The 19,493-nt window shown below is 40.7% G+C and overlaps 2 protein-coding genes across 3 annotated transcripts; both read left to right on the top strand.

Moving 5' to 3' along the window:
• The first annotated feature begins 7,184 nt into the window (after window positions 1–7,184).
• On the top strand, window positions 7,185–8,307 carry LOC133866228 (auxin-induced in root cultures protein 12-like). Its single transcript, XM_062302766.1, has 2 exons — window positions 7,185–7,788; window positions 8,282–8,307. Exons 1-2 carry the CDS (start codon window positions 7,185–7,187, stop codon window positions 8,305–8,307), a joined length of 630 nt encoding a protein of 209 aa, XP_062158750.1.
• LOC133865465 (PR5-like receptor kinase) lies at window positions 7,644–19,116 on the top strand. 2 transcript variants are annotated; one of them, XM_062301878.1, is made up of 3 exons: window positions 7,644–7,788; window positions 16,980–17,021; window positions 17,804–19,116. In XM_062301878.1, exon 3 carries the CDS (start codon window positions 17,830–17,832, stop codon window positions 18,913–18,915), a length of 1,086 nt encoding a protein of 361 aa, XP_062157862.1. In that variant the 5' UTR covers window positions 7,644–7,788; window positions 16,980–17,021; window positions 17,804–17,829; the 3' UTR covers window positions 18,916–19,116. The 2 variants fall into 2 exon arrangements, with proteins under 2 accessions (XP_062157862.1, XP_062157861.1); XM_062301877.1 differs by lacking the exon at window positions 7,644–7,788 and adding an exon at window positions 11,023–11,126.
• The last annotated feature ends 377 nt before the right edge of the window (window positions 19,117–19,493 follow it).

The raw sequence follows: 19,493 nt of genomic DNA, 5'->3' as shown, positions 1-19,493 counted from the left end.
TGCGGAAATTTAGCAGAATTTGGCGAAAAAGCTACTTTGACGAGCTTATTACGAATGCTCTAAATATCAACATAGCTACTCGAACCTTCACAATTGCAAGGTTGGACTCAGGGATTCAGGGCGGAGCCAGAATTTTTGATAAGTGGGACGAAATATAAAAATTTGTTCTTGTCAAAATGCCAAATTAAGAGTACCATAATAATAAAAGATTCGGAATTGCTATAAGAGATAAGAGATTTCTCTATCACTGCACTTGGAATCTTAAAACCTTAAAATCAGAAATAAAAGATTGAATCCTAGACATCAAGACTACTAATAAAAGATTTCTAATCAATATGACAAGCTATTATCAAACTACCAAAAATGAAAACCATGGAAAGAATTTATAAATAGAAACCAACATATTATATATACATCAGTAACATTCACTACAAAAATCACTTCAAATTGCCACGTGCAGTTTGACACGTGTACAGTGTCGTACACGTGTCAAACAGTTTGACACGTGCATTTTGACACGCGTGAGACGCGTGTCAGATGTGGAAGTCCTTAACTGCACATTTTGACACGTGTATCTCAATACACGTGTCAAACGGTTTGACACGTGTATCTCAATACAGGTGTCAAACCGATTTTTTTTTAAAAAAAAATTCCAAATTGTTAGCCACGTGTATACATACACGTGGCTAAATGTGTGTATATATATATATATATATATATATATATATATATATATTTTAATAAAAAAAAAATGAAAAATTATATATTTTTCTTGATATGTGTTAAGAATACACGTTGCCAAAATAAAAAATATTGCTTTAAAAAAAAGAAGAAAAGAACAGATCTGTTCTTTTCTTCTCTTTTTTTTTTTTTTTTTTTTTTTTTTTTTTTTTTGTTTTTTTCCTTCCTAATACGTATATGATATACCTATACGAAACACATGCAGAACCAACTCGTCGTCCACTTAGAACTGGCCGGTGGTCCAGTATTGACGGAGAGAGAGAGAGAGAGAGAGAGAGAGAGAGAGAGAGAGTGAGAGAGAGCGAGAGAGAGAGAGAGAGCGGAGAGAGAGAGAGAGAGAGAGAGAGAGAGAGAGAGAGACAGAGAAAGAGAGAGAGAGAGAGCGAGCAAGAGACGTCAGGAAGGCCGACCATGCGGTGGTCGGGAAGCTGGCCGGTGGTCCAGTGTTGACGGAGAGAGAGAGAGAGAGAGAGAGAGAGAGAGAGAGAGAGAGAGCGAGAGACAGAGACAGAGAGAGCGAGAGAGAGAGAGAGAGAGAGAGAGAGCGAGCAAGAGACGTCGGGAAGGCCGGAGGGAAGGCCGACCACGCGGTGGTCCAGTATTGACGGAGAGAGAGAGAGAGAGAGAGAGAGAGAGCGAGATACAGAGACAGAGAGAGCGAGAGACAGAGACAGAGAGAGCGAGAGAGAGAGAGAGCGAGCAAGAGACGTCGGGAAGGCCGACCACGCGGTGGTCGGGAAGCTGGCCGTGGTCCAGTATTGACGGAGAGAGAGAGAGAGAGAGAGAGAGAGAGAGAGAGAGAGAGAGAGAGAGAGAGAGAGAGAGAGAGAGAGAGAGAGCAAGAGACGTCGGGAAGGCCGACCACGCGGTGGTCGGGAAGCTGGCCGGTGGTACAGAGAGAGTGAGAGAGAGCGATACAGAGAGAGTGAGAGAGAGCGATACAGTGAGAGAGAGAGAGAAAGAACAGTGAGAGCGCGCAGAGAGAGAGAGCGAGCGAGAGTATATAAATTTTTTTTTTTTTCTTTTTGAAACTTAAATTAAGAATGGTCATCAGGTGGGCGCGGGATAATTCCCGCGCGCCTACCTACACCAATTCTGGCCAATCCGGGACGTGTATTTAAATACACGTCCCCAATTGTTGAAATTCTATTTAATTAAAAAAAAAGCATATTTAGGAAAAAATAACAGTTTGACACGCGTATTTAATACGCGTGTCCAATTGTTGAAATTCTATTTAATTAAAATAAATTATATTTGGGAAAAAATAACAGTTTGACACGTGTATTTAATACACGTGTCCAATTGGACACGCGTATTAAATACACGCGTCCAATTGGACACGCGTATTAAATACGCGTGTCCAATTGTTGAAATTCTATTTAATTAAAAAAAAATTATATTTGGAAAAAAAATAACAGTTTGATACGTGTATTTAATACACGTGTCCAATTGGACACGCGCATTAAATACACGCGTCCAATTGGACACGCGTATTAAATACGCGTGTCCAATTGTTGAAATTCTATTTAATAAAAAAAAATTATATTTAAAAAAAAATAACAGTTTGACACGTGTATTTAATACGCGTGTCCAATTGGACACGTGTATTAAATACACGCGTCCAATTGTGAAGATGGTACAATTAGACACGTTTTTCAGAAGACACGTGTCTAATTGGACGCGTGTCTACAGGTACTGTAGACACGTCCAATTGTAGCGATTTTTGTAGTGATTACTAAATCACCAAAAAAACTAAAAAAAAAATGGGCATGAAAAAATGTTATTGCTTTCAATTACATGACGAGAGAAAGAGAGGATTATTCAAACAAGAATGTTTGTCAATTAAGTGCCTGAACTGAGCCATACTTTGCCATGGTCCTTGCAGTCTTGCAGTTGCTGAGTTGCAGACGTGCAGGGTTGAGGCTTGTGACAGTAGGGGAGAAAAGAATAGAGAGAGAACGGTCAAGCAGACGTGCAGACTTGTGACATCATGAGCCATACTTTGCCATGATCCTTGCAGACGTGCAGCATGTGATTGTGACTTGTGAGTTCAAGTCTCAAGGCAAAAGAAAAAGAAATAAGTTTGGATATTTGGTACCTCCAGCGCGAAATAGATTTAATTGCAACCAGTTTGAAGTTAGTGATGGGAAAAGTAATGCTTACATCGTAGACGAATCCCCCTTGGGCATCCAGTATCTTCCACAACTTTCACAGGAATGCAACCACAGTATCAAGGTTCCGATTCTCCGGAGTACTAGAGCTCTTCTTGAAGAACCTAAGGGTGGAGCTCCGGAGGTAGTACTGCAAGAAGCAATGGATCAAGGTTTTGAGGTAGAATACAGCGATTTATTGGCGAGTTTGTGTAGGTCGTGTGAGGAATCAGGTGGGGTATGCGGTTCTAATGCCACGCAGCCGTTTGTCTGCTATTGCAGTGACCAAGTGCAATCTTATACATGTCCAAAGCCCGGTATGCATGCTCTCTTCTCTTCTCTTCTCACTTTCTTAATTGGATGGCTTAGGCTGAACCATACTTGTTGTTCATTCAATTTGGTAGGCCAAGGAAATGATTCATCTTTTTCTCACTTTCTGTGACAGCTAGCTGCAATCTGATTATGGCCCACTTTTTTCCACTTTTCAGTTTATGTGTTCGCTGTTTTCAACTAATTTCCGATGAATTAATTATGAGAACCACTAATTTACTATCATTCTACCAAGTTAATCATCCCTATATATTGAGCAAACATGTACTGATCGATCGCACGCAGGATAGATAAAAGACGATACAAAAACATAATTCCCCATCCCAAATCTGTAAAATTTGAAAGATATGAAATTTCTAATAATCTTTCTCAATAAATAAGAAAAGCCCATAAAAAAATTGTATATATAAGCCCTGTTTCCCAAACCAACTGTTAGGTTAATGTCAAAGTCCACAACTTGTTAATTACAACCAATTTTCTAAAAAAATCTCCGAACTAATAGTTTCAAAAGTTCACTTGCAAGTTGGAAGTTCTTTTTTTTTTTTTCACAAAAAAAAATAAAATAAAATAAAATTCTACACAATACAAATTAAGGAAATTGACTGGGGTCGTGCTCGGGGTCTCCAGTCAATTTAATATATAAATAAAGGCTACTCCTCCGAGTCTTGAGCATCCCTCTGCAACTTCTCCCAACTCCTAAACAATTCCTAGAATCCCATCTCGCTAGATCGATCTGTGTTCGCCTTCAACACAATGGGCAGGCCTTGTTTTACATGCGGAGCGGTGCTGGGGGTCTTAGCCGTCGTGGCTCAGCTGGTCGCACCGGCTGAGTCTCTCAACTGTACTGCACAGTGAAAGAAGGAGAGAGCAAATATATTCTTATTGCTTAATTCATCTTATGTTTGATTACATTCTTATATATAAGTCTGTACAGAACTAAAGAGGGAAGGTAATAACTGAGAATTATTCTAATTACATAAACAGTATCGTTGGTTGTCTTCCTTTCCTTGTTGAGTGCAACGGCTACTTTCTATAGGCATGCAGTGTGTCATTTGTTTCCATGTTAGGTTGTCTTGAGTTCCACGAGTCTTTCCTTTGGTGGCTTGGATTATATCATGATTGGTGGCTTTATTCTCGGTAGCAGCTGATTTGGGTATCTCCCGAATATTTGATATTGCAGCGTTGATGGCTGCAATATCTCCAGGATGTGGCTCGTCACTGGACTGATATGCATCTTTAGTTGCCTTATGGAGAATGGCTACGTGTGCAGCTGCATCAGTAGAGGATGCTGTGATGGTGCGAGCAGTGATATGGTTTACATCCCCCCGCAAGCTGACAGGGGAGGGAGTCACCGTCAGCTTGGATTTGAGAGAGCAGAAGCGGGCAGATGGCAGACCCTTGGTGAAAACATCGGCAACTTGGTCATCAGTAGAGATGAAGGCAAGGGAGACATCTTTGTTCAAGACTTTTTCCCGCACAAAGTGATAGTCGACCTCTATGTGCTTGGTGCGAGCATGGTAGACCGGGTTGGTGGCAAGAGCAAGAGCTCCAACATTGTCACACCAAATGATGGGAGCGACTCGAAGAGGGATGAGCAATTCTGAAAACAGCATCCGAATCCAATAGAGTTCGGCAGTGACAATGGCCAAGGACCGGTATTCGGCTTCAGTGCTAGAGCGAGACACGACCGGTTGTTTCTTGGCACTCCAAGAGATGAGACAATCACCCAAGAACACAACAAAGCCAGAGGTGGAGCGCCGATCATCTGGGCTGCCAGCCCAATCAGAATCACAGTAGGCGTTAAGTTGCAACGACGTCTTGGTGAAGGTGATGCCATGATCGCTGGTATGTTTGAGGAAGCGGAGGACTCGCTTGGCTGCAGTCCAATGAGCTGTTGTAGGACTGTGGAGGTGTTGGCAGAGCTGATTGACAGAGTAGGCGATGTCCGGGCGAGTTAAGGTGCAGTATTGAAGAGCCCCAACAAGGCTACGGTACTCAGAGACATGCTGCAAGGGGGCACCATCAAAGCGGGAGAGCTTGGAGCCAGAGGCACACGGGGACAAGGCTGGTTTGGCATCAGCCATGTGAGTGCGATGGAGGATGTCAGCAACATATTTGGCTTGGCACAGATGAAGGCCATCAGGGGTGCGGCTGACCTGAATGCCAAGGAAGTAGCTCAAGGGGCCCAAGTCTTTAACCGGGAACTCATGTTGCATGCGGGTGATGAGAGTTTGGATGACTTGCGGATCAGTACCTGTGACAATAATGTCATCAACATAAATGAGTAGAAATAATTTAAGGCTGCCAGAGATATGGATAAACAAAGAAGTGTCTACCAGAGAAGCAGTAAAGCCAAGGTCCAACAAAAAATTAGAAAGCCGAGTGTACCAAGCTCGGGGAGCTTGCTTAAGGCCATAGATGGCCTTGTGAAGTTTACAGACATGAGTGGGCTGAGTTTGGTCCACAAAACCAGCAGGCTGCTCCATGTATACCTCCTCTGTCAAATGACCATGAAGAAACGCATTAGAAATGTCAAGCTGCCGGATGTCCCAATCATAGGAGACAGCCAATGTGAGAAGCAGTCGAATCATAGCTGGTTTGATGACAGGACTAAAGGTCTCTGTGTAATCAATACCAGCCTGTTGCTCGAAGCCTTTGGCCACAAGTCTGGCCTTGAACCTCTCCACGGATCCATCAGCTGTCCTCTTAATTTTGTACACCCATTTGTTATGAATAACATGTTGATTCTCAGGTCGGGGACAAAGGGTCCAAGTACCATTGGTGATGAGAGCTGCATATTCAGCAGCCATGGCGGCGTGCCAGCGAGGGTCAGAGGCAGCCTTGCGATAGCAGGAGGGTTCAGCTTCTAGGAGAGAGGAGTGATAGCCAAGAAGGGGATATTTGGATCGATAAAGTTTGAAGCCAGGAAATTGAGAGGGTTTGAGGGATCCAGTGCGAGACCGGGTAGTCATGGGATGAAGAGACTGAGAAGGGCTAGGGGGAGGAGAGGAAGGTAACAATGGAGCAGGGGAAGGATCAGATGCGGGGAGCAGTGGATATGTGGAGGGCAGAGAGGCAGAGGAGGTAACAGAGTCTGGGTTAAAGTCAAGAGAGAGAGGAGTAGGTGTAGGGGAACCAGGGACGGGCGGGAACTCAAGTGCAGAAGCTGGTAGGGATACAGGTGCAGAATTTGGGAATGAGGGAGGAAGGGCTGAAGGAGACGCAGGTGCAGGAACTGGTGATGAAGATGCAGGAACTGGTAGGGACGCAGATGCAGAAACTGGTAATGAGGGTGAGTGAGGGATGTCTGAAGGGGACTGAGAGGTTGGCACGGGTACAGAATCTAGAATGAGAGAAGTAGTGTCAACAGGAGGTGAGCAGGGATGATAAAAATAGTGAGGTGCAGAAATACCTGTGGATGGGAGCTGAGAAGGAAGCAGTGAGGTAGCCGGATCCTTGGCAGGGAATGAGGATTCATCAAAGACAACATGCCGAGAATGATACACTTTGTTAGTCACCGGGTCCAAGCACTTGTAGCCTGCAAATTGATAGCCTAAGAAAATGCAGGGTTTGGATCTAAAGTCAAGCTTGTGAGTGCTGTAGGGACGAAGTAGGGGATAGCAGAGGCAACCAAAGACCCTGAGGTTCTGATATTCAGGAGGTTTTTGATGTAGTTTTTCAAATGGGGAGAGGAAGTTAAGTGTTGATACCATGATAAAGTCCATTAAGCCTTTTGTGGAAGAGTAAGGCTTAATGGACTTTATCATGGTATCAGAGTCACAAGCCCTTGGACAATGTTGGGCCTTCCCTCCCGATGTTGAACACGTGTTTGGCCAAAAGATGCCACACGTGAGGGGGCGTGTTAAGAGTCCCACATTGCCAAGGTATGCCTGGGTTGTGGGCTTTATAAGCCTTGAGCAAACCTCTTCCCTTAAGGTGCCTTTTGTGGAAGAGTAAGGCTTAATGGACTTTATCACACAGAAGTTCACAATCAAGCAGGTGTACTCCAACTGCACTGATCTCCCACATCTGAGCGCCTACTTGCACTGGAGCTTCGACGCCTCCAATTCCTCGCTGTCGGTAGCCTTCGTGGCCCCCCCGCCCAAGCCAGAGGGCTGGGTGTCGTGGGCCATCAACCCCAATGGGACCGGCATGGCCGGGTCACAGGCCCTGTTGGCCTTCAAATCCAACGGCTCTGTCACCATCCAGACCTACGACATCCGCTCCTACAATTTCAGCCAGTCTGGACTGAAGCTGGCTTACGAGGTGTGGGACCTGAGCGCCGACGTCTCCAACGGGACCTTCAAGATCTTCGGCAAATGGAAGCTGTCGCCGGGCACGGAGAAGGTGAATCTGGTCTGGCAGGTGGGTCCGGGATTGAACTCACAAGGCAATCCGATGATACACGAATTTTTTCCCGGGAATCTTCAGGCAAAAGAGAACCTGCAGTTGGTCGACCAAGAGGCTGTCAGCCCTACTGGGTCTGCCTCTGAACCTACTGGCTCTACTGCTCATGGACCCTCTGGCTCTGCTCTTAGCGGGGCTTCAACGCGTAGAGGGGGACTCGGTATGATTTGTAGTCATTATTTAGTAAGAATGCTCTTCTCATCTCTTACAGCCTTACATAGCTAGGTTGGTTCCAAGTCAACACCATAACTTGTCCACAGTCAAAAGAGAGGAAATCGCTAGGAATGTTCATACCTCTATTATATATCGATTGGAATTTGGGATTGTTCCATATTGGATAGAAGTTGGTAAAGTGTCCTATATCGTTAAGATTTTCTTCACCTGCTCACTTTATAAGTCGTGGTGTCCCATCCTCTCTCAATGCGTATTTTGAGAGTGTCAATGAGTCCAGGAACTTTTCGCATGGTATCTGAGCAATAATAAGCCCGGTATGCATGCTCTCTTCTCTTCTCACTTTCTTAATTGGATGGCTTAGGCTGAACCATACTTGTTGTTCATTCAATTTGGTAGGCCAAGGAAATGATTCATCTTTTTCTCACTTTCTGTGACAGCTAGCTGCAATCTGATTATAGCCCACTTTTTTCACTTTTCAGTTTATGTGTTTGCTGTTTTCAACTAATTTCCGATTAATTAATGAGAACCACTAATTTACTATCATTCTACCAAGTTAATCATCCCTATTGAGCAAACATGTATTGATCGATCGCTCGCAGGATAGATAAAAGACGATACAAAAACATAATTCCCCATACCAAATCTGTAAAATTTGAAAGATATGAAATTTCTAATAATCTTTCTCAATAAATAAGAAAAGCCCATAAAAAAATTGCATATATAAGCCCTGTTTCCCAAACCAACTTTTAGGTTAATGTCAAAATCCACAACTTGTTAATTACAACCAATTTTCTAAAAAACCTCCGAACTAAGTTTCAAAAGTTCACTTGCAAGTTGCAAGTTCATTTTTTTTTTTCACAAAAAAAATAAAATAAAATAAAATTCTACACAATACAAATTAAGGAAAAGGGAATTAAGTACACTAGAGCTGAATAAGAGAGAACGGTTTATAAGCCGGACTCACAATAACACTAGGGCTACTTAAAAAGGAGGACATTAATAAGTTTATAAGCCCTGCATGTTCTTTTTCAGTCAACAATTGCCTGAATAAGTTACCTTTATTTGTGAGCTTCAATGCCATTTCTTGAAAGAAAATATAATATAAAAAAAATTGAAGAGGAATAATAAAATAAAAAAAGTTTTTATGTGGTTCAGTCTATGACCTACGTCCACAAGATAAAACCCAAAGGGCTACATTATTGAACTCTTATTTCTCTTGATGAGTGTACAATACAAAAGACTCTATTTATAGAGCTTATAGGTGAAATATAATCGTAATCAAATCCCTTAATTTTGGGTTATTCAATATCATCAAATCCCTAAATTTAAGGTAATCTAATCTTTATTAAAAGCAATACAACTCTCATCAAATCCTTAACTTTAGGTTAATCCAAATATAACATTTCTTTCCTTACTCAACTTCTTTGATTGATATTGGTTAGAAAAAAAAAATAAAAGTTGCAAGTTCATTTGACCGGTTAAACTTGGCAAACTCTATAAACACTAATCAGACTACTAAACACCTAGGGATGTAATCGAGTCGAGCCGAGTCGAGTTTGAAGATTTCAAGACTGGCTCGTTTATGAGTCGAGCCTAAATAGTCAAGCTCAAATTCGAACCGAGCTATAAATTGCATGTTCAAGCTCGGCTCGTTTAAAACTCGGGCGAGCACGAGCTAAAGCTCGAGTTCTTTGAAAATGACATTCAAGCCGAGTCGGGTTACTTGACAAGCTCGGCTCAACTAAAGCTCGAGGTAGACTATTAAATTTTTCAATGAGTGATCAAAGCAGAATTCAAGCTCAAATTTATGAATAACCTCTATGCATTTATCAATAACATAAATATATAATATGTAATTATATAAGGCATATTATAAAATATAGTATATAACTATAGTTTATAAGTAATAAATTAACAATATGTTATTATATATAACTAGAGAGTATAAACTATGGTATATGTATAATGTGAACAAATAGTAAGTCTAATATATTCTATATAACTAAGTAATAATAATATAAGTATAATATATAACTATTGTTAATCATGTATGATGTGATATATGTGTTTATATATATATATATATATGCTACCTATTTAATATTGTTATATTCTTATATACTAACTATTAATAACTTAATATGTTAATTTAACATACTAAATATTGTTATCAAAGTATTATATTAATATGTAATACTATATATGTTATACTATATTTACTATTATATATGTAAGATATGAATGAGGTAACGAGTCGAGCGAGCGATCCGGTCGAGCTTTAAACGAGCTGAGCTCGCGAGCCCCTATTGAGTTTTGTCGAGCGAGTCGAGTATGTATTACTTACTAATCGAGCGGGTTTCTACAGTAATGATCGAGTTTCTACAGTATCGAGCTCGAGTTCGGATCGGGCTAAACTGAGCGGGTATCGAGCGAGTTGTCGAACAGACTGGTTTATTTACATCCCTATAAACACCAAAGTTAAAATTGACTGGAGTCGTGCTTGGGGTCCCCAGTCAATTTAATATATAAAGAAAGGCTACTCCTCCGAGCCTTGAGGATCCCTCTGCAACTTCTCCCAACTCCTAAATAATTCCTAGAATCCGATCTCGCTAGATCGATCTGTGTTCGCCTTCAACACAATGGGTAGGCCTTGTTTTACATGCGGAGCGGTGCTGGGAGTCTTAGTTGTCATGGCTCTACTGGTCGCACTGGCTGAGTCTCTCATCTGTGTTGTACAGAAGTTCACAAACAAGCAGGTGTACTTCAACTGCACCGATCTCCCACATCTGGGCGCCAACTTGCACTGGAGCTTCAACGCTTCCAATTCCTCGCTGTTGGTAGCCTTCGTGGCCCCCCCGCCCAAGCCAGAGGGCTGGGTGTCGTGGGCCATCAACCCCAATGGGACCGGCATGGCCGGGTCACAGGCCCTGTTGGCCTTCAAATCCAACGGCTCTGTCACCATCCAGACCTACGACATCCGCTCCTACAATTTCAGCCAGTCTGGACTGAAGCTGGCTTACGAGGTGTGGGACCTGAGCGCCGACGTCTCCAACGGGACCTTCAAGATCTTCGGCAAATGGAAGCTGCCGCCGGGCACGGAGAAGGTGAATCTGGTCTGGCAGGTGGGTCCGGGATTGAGCCCACAAGGCTTTCCGATGATACACACATTTCAGCCTGAGAATCTTCAGGCAAAAGCAAACCTGCAGTTGGTTGACCAAGAGGCTGTCAGCCCTACTGGGTCTGCCTCTGAACCTACTGGCTCTAGTGCTCATGGACCCTCTGGCTATGCTCTTAGCGGGGCTTCAACGCGTAGAGGGGGACTCGGTATGACTTGTAGTCATTATTTAGTAAGAATGCTCTTCTCATCTCTTACAGCCTTACATAGCTAGGTGGGTTCCAAGTCAACACCATAACTTGTCCACAGTTAAAAGAGAGGAAATCACTTGGAATATTCATACCTCTATTATATATCGATTGGGATTTGGGATTGTTCCATATTGGATAAAAGTTGTTAAAGTCTCCGACATCGTTAAGATTTCATTCACCTGGGCACTTTATAAGCCATGATGTCCAATCCTCTCTCAATGCGCCTTTTGAGAGTGTCAATGGGCCCATTGACTTTTCACATGGTATCGGAGCAATTCTGAGTACTATCCTCAGAATATTTTTTTTTTACTATGTCTTCTTCTTGTTTTTCCATCGAAGAGTCTTCTCCCTACCACCTTTACAATGGTGATAGCCCCGGGATAGTTCTTGTTTCCCAGTTACTCAATGGAGACAATTATCACACATTGAGTTGCTCTATGGTGATGGCGCTCACTGCTAAGAACAAGCTTAGCTTCCTGAATGGTTCACTGAGTAAGCCATCTGACAAATCTGGAGCTTAATGTCATGCCTGGATTCGCTGCAATACCATGGTTACCTCATGGATCCTGAATTCTGTCTCTAAAGACATTGCTGCGAGTGTTATTTACATAGACAATGCTGCAGATGTCTGGACCGATCTCAAGGAGAGTTTCTCACTGAAGAATGGACAACGAATAACCAGATCCAGAAGTCCATCTCCTCTCTCTCGCAAGATGCTCTTTCTGTCGGTGCTTATTTCACAAAAATCAAAGCACTATGGGATGAGCTAAGTAACTATCGGCCCATTCCTTACTGTTTTTGTGGTTCATGAAAACTATTCATGAGTATTTTCACCATGAATATGTTTTTCAATTTCTAATGGGCTTGAATGATTCATTCTCCCATATTCGAGGCCAGATATTGTTTATCGATCCTTTGCCTCCCATTGTTAAATTATCACTTGTCCCAAAAGCTTAAGCTGATAGGAAGGGGTAAATTTAATCACTTAATCAATACTTTAACACCTATCAATAAGGTTTTTGCCTTAGTTCTTCAAGAAGAACGTCAACGTGAAGCCTCTGCCTCCGTTGGCTATTTCAACCACAACTCTGGAGAGGATTCGAATCCTTAAATCCCTTCCTTGTTGCCTCATTTTTATTCACACGTTTTATTTTGTGCAGAATTTGACCAGTTGGGAGACGATTGGAGTGGGTGAAGAGAGGAATGGCTTGTTTTACTTGGTGCAACCGAAATTTGCTTCTTTTGTTTTTTCAATTTCTTCAATCAAAAATGTATCTGCCGACCTTTGGCATTATCACCTAGGTCATTTATCATCTTTTAGGCTTAATTTGATACATGATTATGTTCCGGATATTTCAATTAATTCTAAACATGTTTGCACCATTTGCCCCCTTGCTAAACAGAAAAGACTTTCAATTAATTCATTGTGATATATGGGGTCCTTTGTCCGTTAAATCAAATAATGGTTCCTACTATTTTTTAACCGTGGTTGATGATCATAGTCGTTTTACTTTGGTTTTTTTAATAAACACAAATCTCAAACCAGATTTTTCTGCCAATCATTTTTTAATCTTGTTGAGACCCAATTTCATCATAAAATACAATGTTTACGCATAGATAATGGTCTTGAATTTCTCATGTCTGAGTTTTTTGCATCTAAAGACACTTTTCATCAGCGTAGTTGTGTTGAATCTCCACAACAAAACACAATCGTTGAGCATAAACACCAACATTTACTAAATGTAGCTCGATCTCTGAGATTTCAAGCCTTCCTTCCTCTCTCCTTTTGGGGAGAGTGTATCCTTACCGCCGCGCGTCTTATCAATAGAATCCCCACACCCTCACTGTAAAATAAGTCCCCTTTTGAACTTTTGTTTCATAAAGCTCCCACTTATTCTCATCTACGGGTATTTGGTTGTTTGTGTTACGCTTCCACATTAACTCGCTCTCGATCAAAGTTTGATCCTCGAGCTAAACCGTGCTTATTTTTAGAATATCCTTATGGTTTTAAAGGTTATACTCTATTTGATCTTTACACTAAATCAATCTTCATTTCTAGGGATGTTATCTTTCACGAAACCATCTTCCCTTATGCCTCCAGTTTTTCCCCTCCCTTTTGTTGATATTTCCCACACTCCTTCAGCCCCATTTGCTGATTCCCAGTCCCCATTCCAGTCAACTTCTTCCTCACCCCCTGTCTCACCTGCTACATCCCAGCCCTCTAGCCTTCCACCACGTCGTTCTACACAACCCCATCTTCCCCCTGCTTACCTACGTGATTTTCATTGCCAGGTAGCCACCTCTCAACGCCCACATCAAGGTCTCCCACTGGCTGTTTCTACAACTCCTTCAGGTATCAAATATCCTCTCTCTTCTGTTCTTAATTATTCTAAGCTCTCTACTGCTCACTTGCATTTTAGTTTATCTGTTTCCTCCTTTTTTTAAACCACAATTCTATCATCAAGCTATTAAATACCATCATTGGAGACAAGCTATGCAAGCTGAGATTGTTGCCCTTAAGGAGAATAACTCTTGGATCCTTGTTGATTTGCCTCCCAACAAGAAATCAATCGGTTGTCGATGGGTCTACAAAGTCAAGTACAAATCTGATCGATAGATTGAACGTTTTGAAGCTTGGTTAGTTGCAAAGGGATTCACACAATGCAAAGGTTTAGAACACCATGAGACTTTTTCTCCTGTGGCTAAACGTACTACAGTCCGCCTCTTACTTGCCCATTGCAGCTGCCACCCATTGGTCGTTGCATCAACTTGATGTCAACAACACTTTCTTACATGATACCTTAGACGAGGAGGTATACGTGCAGCTCCCGCCGGGATTCACTAATAAGGGGGAGTCCAAGGTTTGCAAACTTACCAAATCCTTATATGGTTTGGAACAGGCCTCCCGCCAATGGTTTTCTCACTTTCCTACAACTCTTTTGCATCATGATTTTGTACAATCAAAATTTGATTATTCACTGTTCACTCGTTTACAAGGAAACTCTTTTATTGCCTTATTGGTTTATGTTGACGATATCATCATTGCTAGTAACGATCATGCAGCTGTATCTCTTCTTACTCAGTTTCTCAACTCTTAATTTCGGCTTAAAGATTTGGGTCCAGCAAAATATTTCTTGGGTTTGGAAATTGCTCGCAATCACACAAGAATCTCTGTTAGCCAACGCAAGTACACTCTTGAAATTCTTGCGGACAGTGGTCTTCTTGCTACCAAACTCGTTGCCTTTCCTATGGAAGCCAACTTAAAGCTTTCACGAGACACTGGAACTCTTCTCACCGATCCTACTCCGTACAGACGGTTGATTGGTCGCTTAATCTATTTAACAATTACTCGTTCTGACATTGCTTATCCTATTCAGGTTCTTTGTCAATATATGGCCAGTCCCCGCCAACCTCATATGGATCCTGCTCTTCGGGTTCTTCGCTACCTTAAGACTGCTCCAGGTTAGGGACTTTTTTATCCGACTACCTCTAACTTCAAGCTCAAATCCTTTTGTGACAGTGATTGGGCTGGGTGCTTTGATAGTAGACGCTCCACTACTGGTTTCTGTGTCTTTCTTGGTGCATCCCTCATTTCCTAGAAATCAAAGAAACAGAATACTGTTTCTCGATCCTCTGGCGAAGCTGAGTATCGCTCCATGGCTTCTTGTTCTTGCGAGTACACTTGGTTACGTGCATTACTTCGTGACTTTACTATTCTTCATCCGCAGCCAGCTCTCCTTTTTTGTGATAGCAAAGCTGCCCTACATATTTCTGCCAATCCAGTTTTACACGAACGAACTAAGCACATTGAAATCGATTGTCATCTAGTTCGTGATAACATTCAACAAGGCCTTCTTCGTCCAATGCACGTCACTTCTCAGCATCAGCTTGCGAATACCTTCACCAAACCCCTTGGACGGGTCTCTTTCAAAACCTTACTTTCCAAGATGAATATATTAAATATATATATTCCTCTTGAGGGGGAGTATCAAGCTCACATCAAGCGATCGAGCGCTCAACACACTAGCTCGAGCGCAAATAAAGATCAAGCGTTCATGAAACTCGAGCACTAGGCATAGAGCTCGAGTATATTCTCCCTATACAACAATATCTTCTAGAAAGACCTCATCAACCGTTTTTTGATGAGCTGTATTTATTCTCTAGTCGGTTAGAACGACCTCTTGTACAATATTCTTTTGTTTGTTGCCTTTTCTGTTTTGCAAATATTCCTTTGTATAGTCTATATATATTCACTCAATGCACAAAGCATAATACAACAAGAATTATTTTTGTTCTCTGTTTTTCCCTTATTATTCATATTCTAGTTATGGTATCAGAGCCACAGGTTTCTTGTGATGATAGGTCTTTCCCTCCCGTTGTTGTCCACGTGTTTGGTCATTAGTTGCCACACGTAAGGGGACGTGTTTAAGTGTCCCACATCGCTAAGATTTCCTTTACCTGGGCACTTTATAAGCCATGGTGTCCCCTCCTCTCTCAATGCGTTTTTGGAGTGTCAGTGGGCCCATGGACTTTTCACAGAAGTCAATTTTGGTTTTTAATATTTCTTATGAAACCAAAAAATATTGAATAAACTGGGATGCTGATTTTTGACGCCAAAAAATACTGTACCTGCAGGGATGGAATTATGAACTTAACTCTAAAGGAATTGGACTACATTGAATTTTTTTGAAGGGGACCATCATCATAAGGTTTTAAAAAAATACCCTAAATATGCTAAAAGAATTTTTTGACCATTTTTTGGTGGGAGGAGGGGGCCATGGCGGCGCGGCTCCCAGCCGTCCCTTAGCTCCGTCGACCTTGCTTCTGTTGATTGATTCAATTGCAAAAGTAGAGCAGGTAAATGTCAGAAGACATGCAAAGCCATACACAATACTCACTCTGTTAGGACCCTAGGTTTATTAGTATTTTCTGCTCAACTCTCTCAAAATATTGAGAGAAGTATCTATATATGTTATTTCCATGTTATTTCTTTCCATGCAAGTTTATTTCTTTCCATGTAAGGTAGTATCTTTTATTTCCTAAGTAAGAGTCCTAGACCTAATTGGAGTGGTAAGAGGCTTCCTTATATGGGACCTCACGTCTCCTAGTCCAAGAGAGAATAGGTTTACAAGTCCAAACCTAATTCTAAGTTGGTTGTAGTTCTATTTAAGCATAAGTTTTGCAATAAAGTGACAGAGAATTATTTAGACAAATCAACACTTGTGTTGTGAGGTTTAACGTCCCTCTAACGACTTTAAAGTTCGTCATAGGGAGAGCACGTAGGAGAAATCCTGCTGATTTTCCTGTCCAAAGACCAATTACGAGATCCTTCACAAAGGCTTGTAACACACTCACATATACACACATTGTTACGATCGTAAGTGTCCCACATTACTTAAATGCAATCTTAACCATGTGTATTTAAGTTCTTAGGCACCCTCCTCTTGCAAGTTGTTTTTGAAGGTAAGTTCTACTTTAGGCTTGTATCACACATGTAATCCAAAAAGAATGCATATAAACCTAATTAGTATTCGTAATGCATGCGTGTATGACTTGCTGCTATATCTTTTCATGCCGCAATCCACAATCCACTCTTTCTACAGCACTAGCTTTAGGTAATTAAGATTCAACTCCCTCTGGGTTATTTGTAATAGAATTAACTTTCTTATTGTAAGATATATATGTGGAATTATCTTCGTTAAATACTGTTGAGATTTCAAAGCATGCACGTCAATTTAGCTCTGTTAGTCTTTCACTTAAGTGTTTTATTATTTCAACTAAAACTAATATTCTTTACAACTTTACATGCAGGGGGATCCGGCAATATCAGATTAAAAGTAGTAATAGCATTGGGTAAGATACTTCTTCAATCGAATTTCTAGTTGATATTAACGTTAAGATGCTTGCTTGAACACCTTACAAATTAAAAGTAATAATAGCATTGGGTAAGATACTTCTTCAATTGAATTTCTAGTTGATATTAACGTTAAGATGCTTGCTTGAACACCTTACATATATGAATTATTAATTTCATCTGGAAGTGATCTATCGATCGTTTCTTCAACACATATAAATAGCAACTCCCTTTCCACCCTTTCCGTGGGGTGTGGCTAATTATCAAGTCCTTGGAGTATTATTTCATGCAATGATATAAGGTTTTGCTATCAGTTTTGGTAATCGCTCCAACTTGGAGTATTGGTAATCTTTGAGTATTATGTCATGAAAAAAATTATTATATTGCTATATTAACATGAAACCCTCTTATTTTAACTTTTTTCCTTGGCTCTCAACTTTTATTGAGCCATCCTATGACTTTTTTTATCCTTTTTTTTTTTTTTTGGGTCCCTATGACTTGGAATACACACACACACACACACACACACACACACATATATATAACTTTATCTTTGTCCGAGGCTCCCAGTCTGCATGTGTATCAATTGACAGTTAACTCTTTTATTTTGCTTAAGGTACTGGATGCTAGGCCTTCCTTGTAATTTGCTTCTTCATTTTTAGTTTGGTTCCACGACAAGAAAATGAGATTTTTTCAAGGTTTAGAACACCAACTATAGCTAGTTTCAATTAATCTGGTTTATTCACTACATAATTTCAGAATTTATATTCTTTGATTACAGTCACTACTTTATCTGTTGGAGTTCTGATGACATGCTGCTTCAAGGGAAAGCTCTTATCTAGTAAAATTATTTGCAAAAAGGAAAGTCAAACCCGTAAGAATGTTGAGGCCTTTCTAAGGAACAATGGACCTCTTGCCATTAGAAGATACAGTTACTCAGATATCAAGAAAATGACCAACTTATTCAGAGATAAATTAGGTGAAGGGGGCTTTGGTGGTGTCTACAAGGGGAAGTTACAAGATGGTTGTCTTGTGGCAGTGAAGGTTCTGAAAGAATCAAGAGGTAATGGAGAGGAATTCATCAATGAAGTTGCAAGCATTAGTAGGACCTCTCATGTCAACATTGTCACTCTTATGGGCTTTTGCTTTGAGGGTTCTAAAAGAGCTCTCATCTATGAGTTTATGCCTAATGGATCTCTCGAGAAGTTCATATACAAAGAAAATCCCTCCAAGGCTGATTGTCGATTGGAATGGGAGACTATACACAAGATTGCACTTGGCATTGCTCGTGGACTAGAGTACTTACATAGAGGCTGCAACACACGAATCTTGCATTTTGATATAAAACCTCACAACATTCTTTTGGATGAGAACTTCTGCCCAAAAATTTCTGATTTTGGCCTTGCAAAAATATGCTCTAAAGAAGAGAGTATCATATCCATCTTAGGTGCAAGAGGAACTGCAAGATATGTAGCTCCAGAACTAATTTCTAGAAATTTTGGAAGAGTCTCTCACAAGTCAGATGTTTATAGCTACGGAATGATGGTTTCAGAAATGGTTGGGGGGAGAAAGAATATTGATATCGGGGTTGATCATACTAGTGAATTATTTTTTCCACATTGGATTTACAAGCGTCTTGAACAAGATGAAGAACTAGGATTGCATGGCCTTATGAATGAAGAAGATAAAGAAAGTGCAAAGAAGATGATAATAGTGAGTTTATGGTGCATACAGACGAACCCCTCAAACCGACCATCAATGAGTATAGTTGTGGATATGTTGAAAGGAAGCCTCGATTCCTTACAAATCCCACCCAAGCCTTTCTTTTGTTCCCCACCAAGATCACTAGCAGATCATTCAACTACAATGGAGTCATCACATATGATTCTTTAATGTATTAAAATGCATCTTTACTTGAAAGAATCTAAAAATGGATCTTTTCTTTGAAGAGAACTCTTAATGTTGGATAATAACCGAGAATCTTCATGAACTGTATCAATTATTAGCTTGTCAATGCTCATAATTGTTAAAGACAACTAAATTTGATTGCCTAAACTATGTTATAATATTTGCCGTGATAGCCTTCATCATGAATTTACAATGCCGTGAGCCCTGGTAATTTGTTACATACTTCGATATAAGTATGAACCCATACTAAATCATAATTATATAATAAATTAAAACTAAGAGGAAAGCCCTACACAAATTCGGATGCACTTAAAACTAACCAGAATCTTACCTAATGATACAGACATGAAACACCAAATGAAAATGTGATACGAACTTTGGAACTCGATCATTACAAAGTCTTGAAAAATTACAAGCAAAGTGTAAGGTTTGCTATTCTTTGAATTGATAAGAACGCACAAGAAATAGAAGTTACTATGAAGACTTCACTATGAATTGTTACAACTAATTTTTTTTATTATTTATTTATAAGAACCCATGGCAGGGGTGGCTCGCAGGCCAGT

Source organism: Alnus glutinosa, chromosome 4 (genome assembly GCF_958979055.1).
Source record: "Alnus glutinosa chromosome 4, dhAlnGlut1.1, whole genome shotgun sequence".
Taxonomy (NCBI): domain Eukaryota; kingdom Viridiplantae; phylum Streptophyta; class Magnoliopsida; order Fagales; family Betulaceae; genus Alnus; species Alnus glutinosa.
The sequence above is the reverse complement of the archived record's forward strand: the minus strand, read 5'-3'. Positions and strand labels throughout refer to the sequence as shown.